At 38.3% G+C, this 13,622-nt stretch overlaps 2 protein-coding genes across 2 annotated transcripts in view; both read right to left on the bottom strand.

Annotated features, from left to right (window-relative positions):
- The window catches only part of LOC112260467 (beta-1,4-galactosyltransferase 2), a 134,287-nt gene extending 131,407 nt beyond the window's left edge, over positions 1 to 2,880 (bottom strand). The window contains exons 1-2 of the mRNA XM_024435603.2: positions 2,644 to 2,880; positions 1,892 to 2,375 (exon numbers count right to left, since the gene is read on the bottom strand). The gene's annotated coding sequence lies outside the window, so the exon portion shown is untranslated. The remainder of the gene's footprint in view (positions 1 to 1,891; positions 2,376 to 2,643) is intronic.
- A 1,167-nt stretch (positions 2,881 to 4,047) lies between these two features.
- On the bottom strand, positions 4,048 to 13,411 carry atp6v0b (ATPase H+ transporting V0 subunit b). The gene is made up of 8 exons (XM_024435604.2): positions 13,121 to 13,411; positions 12,294 to 12,342; positions 12,015 to 12,098; positions 10,281 to 10,358; positions 6,607 to 6,676; positions 5,711 to 5,762; positions 5,248 to 5,438; positions 4,048 to 5,107 (listed from the first exon to the last, which is right to left on the bottom strand). Exons 1-8 carry the CDS (start codon positions 13,185 to 13,187, stop codon positions 5,081 to 5,083), a joined length of 618 nt encoding a protein of 205 aa, XP_024291372.1. The 5' UTR covers positions 13,188 to 13,411; the 3' UTR covers positions 4,048 to 5,080.
- Positions 13,412 to 13,622: the final 211 nt, after the last annotated feature.

Here is a 13,622-nt window from a genome sequence, read left to right as displayed (position 1 = left end):
GAAAAACAAATGATAGTCCCACCACGCACAAACCAGATGGGATGGCGTATCGCTGCTGAATGCTATGGTAGCCATGCTGGTTAAGTGTGCCTTGAATTCTAAATAAATCAGTGACAGTGTCACCAGCAAAGCACCACCAGTCTAATGTCCATTGCTTGTTTTTCTTGGCCAAAGCAAGTCTCTTCTTCGTATTGCTATCCTTAGTAGTGATTTCTTTGCAGCAATTCGACCATGAAGGCCTGATTCACACAGTCTCCTCTGAACAGTTGATGTTGCAATGTGTTTGTTACTTGAACTCTTTGGAGCATTTATTTGGGCTGCAATCTGAGATGCAGTTAACTCTAATGAACTTATCCTCTGCAGCAGAGGTAACTCTGGGTCTTCATTTCCTGTGGCGGTCCTCATGAGAGCCAGTTTCATCAGCTTGATGGTTTTTGTGACTGCACTCAAAGTTCTTGAAATTTTCCAGATTGACTGACCTTCATGTCTTTGAGTAATGACGGACTGTCGTTTCTCTTTGCTTATTTGAGCTGTTCATTCCATAATATGGACCTGGTCTTTTACCAAATAAGGCAATCTTCTGTATAACACCCCTACCTTGTCACAACAAAACTGATTGCCTCAAACGCAGTAAGAAGAAAAGAAATTCCACAAATTAACTTTTAACAAGGCATACCTGTTAATTGAAATGCATTCCAGGTGACTACCTCATGAAGCTAGTTGAAAGAATGCCAAGAGTGTGCAAAGCTGACATCAAGGCAAAGGGTGGCTACTTTTAAGAATCTCAAATATAAAGTATATATTTTGATTTGTTTAACACTTTCTTGGTTACTACATGATTCCACATGGTTACTACATGATTCCATATGTGTTATTTCATAGTTTTGATGTCTTCACTATTATTCTACAATGTAGAAAATAGTAAAAATAACCCTTGAATGAGTAGGTGTGTCCAAACCTTTGACAGGTTCTGTATACACACACACACATACACACACACACACACACACACACACACACACACACACGCACACACACACACACACACACACACACATCTCTATTTCATGAGTTTATTTGCTATAGCCTATCTACACAATTATCATTTCAGCTACATCTTCTTATAACTACAATGAACAAAAATATAAATGCAACATGGAACAATTTCAAACATTTTACTGAATTACATGTATAAGGAAATCAGTCAATTTAATTAATTAATTAGGCCCTAATCTATGTATTTCACATGACTGGGAATACAGATATGCATATGTTGGTCACAGATACTTTAAAAAGTCTTTTATTATTTAAAAGCCTTTTATTGTCCCCGGTACAAGGTGCACCTGTGTAATTATCATGCTGTTTTATCAGCTTCTTGACCTGGCACACCTGTCAGGTAGATGGATTATATTGGCAAAGGAGAAATGCTCACTAACAGGGATGTAAACAAATTTGTGGACAAAATTAGAGAAATATGCTTTTTGTGCTCATGGAACAGTTCATGAGACATGGGACCAACACTTTACATGTTGCGTTTACATTTTTGTTCAGTGTTGATACCAGTGGACAGCGCAGGATGGATCTTTCCATCGCTGCTTCCAAGGACCGTTCTGCTTATTGAAATAATGTTGTTGAACGTGTGGGTCTCTTGAAAAAAAAAGGACGTTGCAAATGCATGTAGAATCGCGGGTCTAGGATGCTTCAGCAAAATGTGCATGACACCAAAGCAAATCGCATAACAAAAACATCAATAACCACAATTAAACATACAAATGTTGATAAATGGAGATGTTTGGGATAATAAAGAATCAAAACGGCAGGCTAAATTTAAAAAATACAAGGTAAACAAAAGAACGAAATGTGATGAACAAATGAAATAGAATAGTCTTACCTTGAGGTGGCAAGCAATCCTCCTCTCTTCTATGAATGCATTTCCTTTTTGTTGCACCAAGCTTTTATATGAAATCTGTAAATGTCATTTAAAAAAAACTAAAATAACAAAAACTCACAAAAAATGCACGTAATAAAGCATGGAGCCCGTTTTATTTCTGATGATAAAATCGGTCATTTCATTTTTCGTGCAGATACTGTTAAAAAATGTTTTCCATATAAAAGACATGGCAGATATGAATGCCTCATTTTGTTTGATCATTTACGGAGGGCAATATGCCAAATATAGTGTAGTAAATCTTCTATCTACATAATTCAGTCAATCCGTTAGGTTTGGTGTTGATATGAAGCAAAAAGGAGACTAGCAGGTTCATCTCTCTCTCTTCAGTACGGAGTCTCAGTTGGTCCAAACTCTCGGGTATTCTGCCACCAGAGGGAGCTTACATCAGGTCCTATCAGCATGGCACATCTCTAGTAGTTTGCAGCTAAAAAGACAGGACTACAGTAAGTGTAATATCGTCACTTTTGTGGGGTACAATTTGATATGAATTAATTGACTTTTATTGACATAGCAAATGTTGCTGCCCCCACTTTTGTAAATGTAATTAAGCAATAAGGCAGAGGCATAAGGTGTGATAGGTCCCCAGAAAATGTGCAAATTATTTAATATATAGCGCCATCTATCGAAATTATAGAGTGGGATGGGACATAAGGAAGATCATTACAGAAACAAAATGTTAAAAAACGACTTACATCCAGAAGAGGATGGGTCACACCTCTGAGCCAGGTTCCTCTAAGTTTTTTTCCTTTTAGGGAGTTTTTCTTGGACACTGATTTCTCCTCAGCTTGCTCTGTGGTCTAGGCCAGGCTGCCCTACCAAGTAAAAATGCAGTAACTGCTCATTTGGTTAAAAAAAAAAATAGTTGTCATTTTTGATACATGAAATACATGCTTAATCATGGGGACAAGTATCCTGCCTCTATTTTATTTTGGAGAAAATGGGGGTCATGCTGTGAAACCAAGGTAAATAAGAGCCATTTCTCTCAGTTCCACACTATGAGCAGTTGGTGCCTTTTTGACAACAGCAGACACAAAAAGCTTCATAAAATACATTTGATTGAACGGTCAGTTTGGTCTATTTTATTCTTTCAAGGACAATTAAGTCAAGAGGACCCACTTTTACACATGACAAAACAATGGATTCACCACAACATATTAAACACAGTCACTAAAGCCAGAGGCATGGTCTAGAGATCTTCATTTACATGACACACCACTACAGTACAGGTGGCCAACCAAGGACCTAGTCTCTCAAAGGAAGCCATGAGCATTCACGGCCCTCTCTTAAGCAGCATACTTTGAAACCAACAACAGTTGGGACTTACAGTCCAAATGTTATCCATTGAAGTAAAATGCTTCAGTACCGAGGCTCTCCAGGACCAGGATGGTCACCCCTGTATTACACCAAAGGTCATTAAGGAATGTTCAAAAGCAAGGAATGAACACCGCTGAATCATTTAAATAAAATGGTTGGTAAGGAGAGGATGGGGACTCAGTGGGAGCCCTCCATAAGTGCATCTCAAATGGCACCCTGTCTCCTATATATAGTGCACTACTGTTGACCGGTCCTGGTCAACAGTAGTGCACTATATATAGGAAATAATGCTCTAGTCAAACTTAGAGCACTGTGTAGGGAATAGGGCGAAATTTGGGACGAACACAGTCACAGCAAATTGGATGTTATGAATATTAAAATGGATGCCAGTTTATGACAATCGACACAAGGATTGTATTTAACATTTAAGGGCTCAATCTAAGTCTTAAAATCAGTAGCACTGGTGGACATGGATGTTGCAGCTAATTCACTAAATTTTTAAAAATTAAACGAAAGCACGACTAAGAAAAAGGCCGACCGGTCTGAAGAAGTTCTTATCGATGTTCTGCTCGAGTGCCATCTCTCCAAAATAATACATGTCAGTCCATTTACAAGACAAGGAGCTTGGCGTATTCAAGCTCAAAGTTACACAAAAATAGAGGAAAGCAGAATGTACACGGGCAAATGGTCTTGAAGAAAACCGCTACCTTTCTCACTCTCCACAGATAGTTAACAGGGGGTTTACAGACCTATCTGAGAAGGAAAGAACAAACAAATAGATGGTCACTTAAAATCATATACATGTATATTCAGCCACAGCTCATTCACTGTGGACAAAGACCACTTGCATCAACAAAACAAATCTTACAACCCAAGGTACATAGAATGGTAAACACCCTCAGTTCACAAAACAGACCCTTTATATACACAAACAAATTTACTACTCATTTTTAACCAATCAGAACCGAAGAGTGCCAACCAAAATGGTATGCATACATCCACACAAATTAAATGAATGACAGCTGACTAATGTCAAAAAAAATCCAACAATTACCATTTCAGAGTAATATCTCTTTAGATCACCTTTGTATCAATGCATTTTGATTCATTTAGTGTTACTATAGTACTGGTTAATTACACCAGTCATTGATAAATATATAGTAACTGAAACTAGTGAAAAACATTATGGATTACATTAGTCATAAATATAATAATTTGCTTTGTTACACCATGACTTTTGCATACAAACATTTCAATACTTCAAACCATTTTTTACAGGCATTTATCACAATTCCATGTAATGAACAGAACAGCTCTTTACAGATTTGCGATGGCTCATGAAACTCTAAATTCCTTCTACCTGAACACAGATTCCAGAAAAGGGCATCCATGAGTTTCTGACTCTGGGGAAGTAGACAGGGCCTCATTGCCAAAATATGGCTTTAAAGAAACCCAATAATAAAAAAATGTCCCTACTACTACTGACTAATACATTTGATATGACAGTAAAAGTATGTGGGGAATGCCAAGAAGTTTGCTAGAGATGAATTACTTTTTTCCTACAACTACGGTAATACGAAGATTAATTTTATTCAAAAGGAATAGGATTTTGTCTTAAACACCTGCAGTTTAATCTAACCTTTCGGGTGCATTCCTTTAAGACAAAATGGTGCAAATATGTCACTCTTCAGCAAATGGTTAAAAACAATCACAGACAAAAAAGACATTTCAATAATTTACACAATCCATCTGCTTCTCCAGCTTCGTCTTCCATTGATCTTGTCATCGTGATCTTATGTCTTGCGGATACATCTTCTAGTCACCCATTTTTACTTTCGACGTCTACAAGAAAACACATATTTGATTATGTAATAAGAAAAACAAGAAGCAAACCTATATTCAGTTCATGCAATCAGCTACAGAAAGATTATGCTATTCAACCAATCAAAGGATGAAAACTGTGGCAAAAGAATGTCAGTTACCTGCAAGATGGCTACAATCACTCCAAATAGCCCAATTGCACTGCCAAAGATTTCCACAATAAGGATTTTGACGAAGAGGCTGCCGTTCTGGGCATCAGCCAGGGCGGCTCCACTCCCAACGATGCCAACACAGATGCCACAGAAGAGGTTGGAGAAGCCCACAGTAAGACCAGCACCAAACATGGAGTAGCCTGTCAGGAAAGAACACAATCAGCACAGTCTTTACTTTATAGCCTGAAATTGTATTTTATCATTTGAGCTATTGAAGCCAATGGCAAAATGTGCCTACTTTACATCTAATGTTGAGCCTGCCTCTATATCATTGGAAATTAAGAACGTGTTCGGCTTCCAATCAACAACTAGCCTGAGTGCCAATCTGTTAGTGCCATCATGCCAACTCCTTGTCACTCATGGTCATGCAAAACAGGCTAATTAACACCCATGTCAGCAAGTATCTTCTTACCTGCTTGGTAGTTCCTTGCCCCAATGGTCTCTGGTGTAGTGCCGCTAAAACTCTATAAAGGGAAAGATGGTGTGTAAAGAAATAGAATGATGTCTAATAAAATTGGAGCCATCTACTACAGTGTCACATCAGTAAGCCTGAAGAAAGATTCAAGGCTATTCTCCAAGAAGTCCCTTCTTGAGGCTACGGCTAGTTACCACATGTTCACCCAAATGGTACCCTATTTCCTATTCATTGCACTACTTTTGACCAAAAGGAGTACACTATATAGGGAATAGGGTGCCATTTGGGATAAAGACATCTTAATACTATATCACCATAGTCATAGTGATAAGTACTTTACAACACTGCTTTTTAAGTAAAAATACATTAAAGTACTATTTAAGTCATTTTTGCGGGGGGTTTATCTGTACTTTACGATTTCTATATTTGACAACTTTTACTTCACACATTTTCCCTGACACCCAAAAGTACTCTTCACATTTTGAATGCTGAGCACGACAGAAAATGGTCCAATTCACACACTCCAGAGAACAACCCTGGTCATCCCTACTGCCTCTGATCTGACGGACTCACTAAACACAAATGCTTAATTTATAAATGATGTCCGAGTGTTGGAGTGTGCCCCTGGCTATCTGTCAACTTTAAAAACAAGACAATTATACCATCTGGTTCTCTTACTTTTGCAATTACATTTACTTTTGATATTTAAGTATATTTTAAACTAAATACCTTAAGACATTACTCAAGCAGTATTTAACTGGGTGACTATCACTTGAGTCACTTTCGATTAAGGAATATTTACTTTTACTCAAGTATGATAATTGGGTACTTTTTCCCACCACTGTTAAAGGACACAAATGATTATCATATCATAAGCCACCTCTCATGCTTACCTCAGCCATGTTACTTATCACAATTGCCATGATGATCCCATATATAGCTACGGCCTCACAGAAGATAATGCTGTGGACAGGACGAGACAATAATAGCATTTAACACAAAACATTGATGGGAAAGACTGGTCTTATCAATACAAAAACATACATTCAGTTGAAGTCGGAAGTTTACATACACCTTAGCCAAATACATGTAAACTCAGTTTCACAATTCCTGACATTCAATCTGAGTAAAAATTCACTGTCTTAAATCAGATAGGATCACCACTTTATTTTAATAATGTGAAATGTCAGAATAATAGTAGAAAGAATGATTTATTTCAGTTTTTTCTTTCATCACATTCCCAGTGGGTCAGAAGTTTACATACACTCAATCAGTATTTGGTAGCATTGCCTTTAAATTGTTTAACTTGGGTCAAACATTTCAGGTAGCCATCCACAAGCTTACCACAATAAGTTGGGTGAATTTTGGCCCATTCCTCCTGACAGAGCTGGTATAACTGAGTCCGGGATGTAGACCTCCTTGCTCGCACACGCTTTTTCAGTTCTGCCCACACATTTTCTATAGGATTGAGGTCAGGGCTTGTGATGGCCACTCCAATACCTTGACTTTTGTTGTCCTTAAGCCATTTTGACAACTATGGAATTATGCTTGGGGTCATTGTCCATTTGGAAGACCCATTTGCGACCAAGCTTTAACTTCCTGACTGATATCTTGAGATGTTGCTTCAATATATCCACAATTTTCCTCCTCATGATGCCATCTATTTTGTGAAGTGCACCAGTACCTCCTGCAGCAAAGCACCCCCACAACATGATGCTGCCACACCGTGCTTCACGGTTGGGATGGTGACCTTCGGCTTGCAAGCCTCCCCATTTTTCATCCAAACATAACGATGGTCATTATGGCCAAACAGTTCTATTTTTGTTTCATCAGACCAGAGGACATTTCACCAAAAAGTATGATCTTTGACCCCATGTGCAGTTGCAAACTGTAGTCTGGCTTGATTATGGCGGTTTGGGAGCAGTGGCTTCTTCCTTGCTGCACTCACTGAGTGGCCTTTCAGGTTTTGTCAATACTGGACTTGTTTTACTGTGGATATAGATACTTTTCTACCTTTTTCCTCCAGCATCTTCACAAGGTCCTTTGCTGTTGTTCTGGGATTGACTTGCACTTTTCGCACCAAAGTACGTTCATCTCCCTCCTGAGCGGTATGAAGGCTGCGTAGTCCCATGGTGTTTATACATGCGTACTATTGTATGTACAGGTGAACGTGGTACCTTCAGGCATTTGGAAATTGCTCCCAAGGATGAACCAGACTTGCAGAGGTCTACAATTTTCTTTGAGGTCTTGGCTGATTTCTTTTGGTTTTCCCATGATGTCAAGCAAAGAGGCACGGAGTTTGAAGGTAGGCCTTGAAATACATCCACAGGTACACCTCAGAGTGACTCAAATGATGTCAATTAGCCGATCAGAAGCTTCTAAATCCATGACATAATTTTCTGATATTTTCCAAGCTATTTCAAGGCTCAGTCAATTTAGTGTATGTAAACTTCTGACCCACTGGAATTATGATAGTGAAATAAGTGAAATAATCTGTCTAAACAATTGTTGGAAAAATTACGTGTCATGCACAAAGTAGATGTCCTAACCGACTTGCCAAAACTATAGTTCGTTAACAAGAAATTTGTAGAGTGGTTGAAAACGAGTTTTAATGACTCGTTTTCACATCGAAGCGGATTCCAACTTCCGACTTCAACATACAAATGTAGAATAGTGAAGACATCAAAACTGAAATAACACATGGAATCATGTAGTAAAACAATTAATGAAAGTAAAACAAATCAAAATATATTTTAGATTTGAGATTATTCAAAGTAGCCACTTGTTGCCTTCATAACAGATTTGCACACTCTTGGCATTCTCTTAACCAGGATCACCTGGAATGCTTATCCAACAGTCTTGAAGGAGTTCCCACACATGCTGAGCACTTGTTGGCTGCTTTTCCTTCACTCTGCGGTCCAACTCATCCCATTGTGGAGGCCAGCTCATCTGATGCAGTACACCATCACTCTCCTTCTTAGTCAAATAGCCCTTACACAGCCTGGAGGCGTGTTGGGTCATTGTCCCGCAAAAAAGCATAAAGCAGATGGGATGGTGTATCGCTGCAGAATTCTGTGGTAGCCATACAGGTTGTGTGCCTTGAATTCAAAATAAATCATTGAGTGTGACCAGCAAGGCACCCCCACACCTTCATGCTTCACAGTGGGAACCACACATGCAGAGATCATCCGTACACCTACTCTGTGTCTTAAAGACACAGCGGTTGGAATAAATACTCTCAAATTTGGACACATCAGACCAAAGGACAGATTTCCACCAGTCTAATGTCCATTGCTCATGTTTCTTGGCCAAAGCAAGTCTATTCTTCTTTCTAGAGTACTTTAGTAGTTTCCTTGCCGCAATTTGACCATGAAGGCCTGATTCACACAGTCTCCTCTGAGGCAAATCTTATGTCACATTCACCAAATACAACAGGCTGACCATACAGTGAAATGCTTACTTACAAGCCCTTAACCAACAATGCAGTTTTTTTTTTTTTTTTTTTTTAAATATACACCCCCAAAAAAAAATAAGGGGAAAAAAAGTTACAAATAATTCAAGAGCAGCAGTAAAATAACAATAGCGAGGCTATATAAAGAGGGTACAGGTACAGAGTCAATGTGTGCGGGCACCGGTTAGTCGAGGTTGAGATGTCTGTTACTTTAACTCTGAAGCTTTTATTTGGGCTGCAATTTGAGGCTGGTAACTCTAACCTATTCTCTGTAGCAGAGGTAACTCTGGGTCTTCCTTTCCTGTGGCAGTGCTCACGAGAGCCAATTTCATCATAGCGCTTGATGTTTTTTGCGGCGGCACTTCAAAGTCCTTGAAATGTTCCGGATTGACTGACCTTCTTGTCTTAAAGTAATGATGGACTGTCATTTCTCTTTTCTTGTTTGAGCTGTTCTTGCCATAATATGGACTTGGTCTTTTACCAAATAGGGCTATCTTCTGTATACCACTCCTACCTTGTCACATCACAATTAACAGGCTCAAACACATTAAGGAAATAAATTCCACAAATTAACTTTTAACATGGCACACCTGTTAATTGAAATGACTACCTCATGACGCTGGTTGAGAGAATGCGAAGTGTGCAAAGTTGTCAAGGCAAAGGGTGGCTACTTTGAAGAATCTCAAATATATTTTGATTATCACTTGTGGTTACATAATTCCATATTTTTATTTTAACCTTTATTTAACTAGGCAAGTCAGTTAAGAGCAAATTCTTATTTTACAATGACGGCCTACACCGGCCAAATCCTCCCCTAACCTGGATGACGCTGGGCCAATTGTGCGCCGCCCTATGGGACACCCAATCACGGTTTTGATGTCTTCACTACTATTCTACAATGTAGAAGATAATAAAAAAAGAAAGAAAAACCCTGGAATGAATAGGTGTCCCCAAACTTTTGAATGTATATATACACAGTACGCAAATATAGACAAAAATTAAGCCTAGATTTAAACTAAAAAGCATTTTTAAATGGTGATTTTAGTCCAGGGGTAAACTTCATCTGGGTCTGAGAAACCAGCCCATAATGACACATTTTCACTTTGAATATCTTACCTGACCAAATTCTTTGTTTTAATCCGTGGTGCTTTTACACCACCTCCTATGATGCTGGAACCTGTGATGTAAATGCCCCTGTAAAACAAGGAAAACAAAATTCATTATGAACATAAAACTAGGTTTGGATGATACCTGGGGGACCTCTTCTACAATGTTACTCCAAATATTGCAATATCCGATATAAACATGTTGCGCTGTTAATGACTAGATAATTCCAGACTGTGTAATGAGCATTTATTTTCAATATTATTGTCGCATTCTCACTTAATAATCTTAGTTAGGTGAAAAACTAAGGCTTAGTTAGGTGAAAAACTAAGGCTTAGTTAGGTGAAAAACTAAGGCTTAGTTAGGTGAAAAACTAAGGCTTAGTTAGGTGAAAAACTAAGGCTTAGTTAGGTGAAAAACTAAGGCTTAGTTAGGTGAAAAACTAAGGCTTAGTTAGGTGAAAAACTAAGGCTTAGTTAGGTGAAAAACTAAGGCTTAGTTAGGTGAAAAACTAAGGCTTAGTTAGGTGAAAAACTAAGGCTTAGTTAGGGTGAAAAACTAAGGCTTAGTTAGGTGAAAAACTAAGGCTTAGTTAGGTGAAAAACTAAGGCTTAGTTAGGTGAAAAACTAAGGCTTAGTTAGGTGAAAAACTAAGGCTTAGTTAGGTGAAAAACTAAGGCTTAGTTAGGTGAAAAACTAAGGCTTAGTTAGGTGAAAAACTAAGGCTTAGTTAGGTGAAAAACTAAGGCTTAGTTAGGTGAAAAACTAAGGCTTAGTTAGGTGAAAAACTAAGGCTTAGTTAGGTGAAAAACTAAGGCTTAGTTAGGTGAAAAACTAAGGCTTAGTTAGGTGAAAAACTAAGGCTTAGTTAGGTGAAAAACTAAGGCTTAGTTAGGTGAAAAACTAAGGCTTAGTTAGGTGAAAAACTAAGGCTTAGTTAGGTGAAAAACTAAGGCTTAGTTAGGTGAAAAACTAAGGCTTAGTTAGGTGAAAAACTAAGGCTTAGTTAGGTGAAAAACTAAGGCTTAGTTAGGTGAAAAACTAAGGCTTAGTTAGGTGAAAAACTAAGGCTTAGTTAGGTGAAAAACTAAGGCTTAGTTAGGTGAAAAACTAAGGCTTAGTTAGGTGAAAAACTAAGGCTTAGTTAGGTGAAAAACTAAGGCTTAGTTAGGTGAAAAACTAAGGCTTAGTTAGGTGAAAAACTAAGGCTTAGTTAGGTGAAAAACTAAGGCTTAGTTAGGTGAAAAACTAAGGCTTAGTTAGGTGAAAAACTAAGGCTTAGTTAGGTGAAAAACTAAGGCTTAGTTAGGTGAAAAACTAAGGCTTAGTTAGGTGAAAAACTAAGGCTTAGTTAGGTGAAAAACTAAGGCTTAGTTAATTAAATGTAGACATCATTTAACATATTGATACCGCCTAACTAATAAAACTGCAGTTTTGAATTGTAAAGTTCAAGTAGAGTATCGTCTAGCACGTCACAATATATCGTCAATGTCAAATCAAGATATTCGATTTAATCATAAAAATCAGACCAACCCTACATAAAGCAGAACTTAAAAACAGTGATACACTAAAATAATACTCCTGCCATCCACGAGTAGTAATTTAGCCTGCTGAAATAGGGAAGAGGATGGGGACAAGACACTAGTTGCTATTTGAATTTTCAAATCTAATTTCAGAACTTCCCTATTCATATTGGACAATCTCTTCTGATGCAACACTCAAAAGGGGGAAATGAAGAATACTCACCAAGCTGCTCCGACAACAGAGAGCGAGATGGCCAAGCCAATGCCAAGGTTTGCCCACATAAAGGGCGACGTTTCTGTCAAGAACCTGAGTGAGAGAGTATAATTTTACCATGGAAATCAAACATTCTAAGCTTTAGTCTAGGTCAACACTTCTGAAATACCACCTGACTGGAATTCTATTAGTAATCAGCACCAGACTCAAGAATATAGGCTAAAATTCTATGCCTATGATATATCCTACTATTCCAACTAAGCTAAGACAAGAGACTGTCATACTAACCATGCCACATCAAAGCGGAATCCAAGGTCGAAGATTGTGTAGCAGATACCTGAAAAATATCACCAAAGCAGAAAAAAAGGTGGAAACGTTTTCATGAGTTTATGCATGTGTGTGTACACTGTATGTAGATGTATGTGTGTTGCAATACAGAACAGTTCTGTACAGTACACTCAATGTCAAGCCACTGAGTTACAGAGCCAAATTGTGCCCGAGAAATTATGAAATGTCAGAAGGTAAGCGTGATAGCTCACCCTCACACGAGAAGTGCTTAGGTTCCTATTTTTTCTGACTGTAGAAACTAAGCTAGCTTGATTTATTTAGCTATGTTGTGGTATATACGTTTTCTATAGTAAAGTTATGCTGTTAGTGCAGGGCCTTATATTATGCAGTCGAACATGAGTTAGTTAATCGCTTGCTAGCTAACGTTAACTAGTTAGTTAGCTACGTTACTTCCTGTAAGGATTTGGTCAAATTCTTACAAACAAATGGCTAAACAAGTTTTTTGGACGGCAGTGCCACAAGCGTAAATAACAACATACATTGCAAAGAAGCTAGAAAGCTAAATAACTAGGGATCCTGAAACATTATGACATATGTGAACAAGCCATCACATCACTGCAGAGACAACTTAATTACTACTAACTAGCAGCGCAGCGGGATAACGTCACGTTAGTTAACAAGTCAGCACAGTATCTGTCAAGCAGACATTCACAATCAATAAATACAAACGAGTGTTTTTTTTATTTTTAAATCAAGTATATTTTTGCCATCATCATTAGCTAACTAAACCCATTACATTAGCTAGCAAATATACAACGTTTTCTTACCAACGATGAGAATAGTACTCCAGAAGGCCAAAGTGACCCCGGTGTAGAGAATGGCGTGTCCGTTCATGATCCACTCAATCACCCAAACCGCGATATTTTACGGGCAATCTCACAACACTACCTTCAGGTTGGTGTTTACAATTGACGCCAAACGGTCTGAATAATATAAATAATGTTAATCACCCCCCGAAATCGTTCAATTGGAGAAGAAAAGTCGAACCATCAAAAAGGGAAGGAATACAGTCAGCTGATCGAGCTTGACTTGAGCATGTGACTGTGATAACAAACGTCATTCTACTTCCTGTTTTCCACAGCCGCGGGAGCTTCAAAGCAGCCTCCGCTGGTCATGTCGAGAAGCGATACCGATTTGGTCAAATTGATTGTCAAATCGCCAATTGGCAACCCATCCCTTATGGGATTAATTGACACATAAACAAACATTACAATAATTCACTATGGTAATTAAATGCTAATTCTTCTTCCGGTGTTCACTGCATTGTAT

The sequence above is a fragment of the Oncorhynchus tshawytscha genome, linkage group LG10 (genome assembly GCF_018296145.1).
Source record: "Oncorhynchus tshawytscha isolate Ot180627B linkage group LG10, Otsh_v2.0, whole genome shotgun sequence".
In the NCBI taxonomy this organism is placed as follows: domain Eukaryota; kingdom Metazoa; phylum Chordata; class Actinopteri; order Salmoniformes; family Salmonidae; genus Oncorhynchus; species Oncorhynchus tshawytscha.
The sequence above is the reverse complement of the archived record's forward strand: the minus strand, read 5'-3'. Positions and strand labels throughout refer to the sequence as shown.

What these genes read in the sequence shown, in the direction of transcription:
- atp6v0b (XM_024435604.2), bottom strand. Translation starts at nt 13,187, where the DNA reads ATGAACGGACACGCCATTCTCTACACCGGGGTCACTTTGGCCTTCTGG. An exon ending in GAGTACTATTCTCATCGTTG is followed by an intron (nt 12,343 to 13,120) that starts GTAAGAAAACGT and finishes GATATTTTTCAG; the next exon opens with GTATCTGCTACACAATCTTC. An exon ending in GGCAAGGAACTACCAAGCAG is followed by an intron (nt 5,439 to 5,710) that starts GTAAGAAGATAC and finishes CTTTCCTGACAG; the next exon opens with GCTACTCCATGTTTGGTGCT.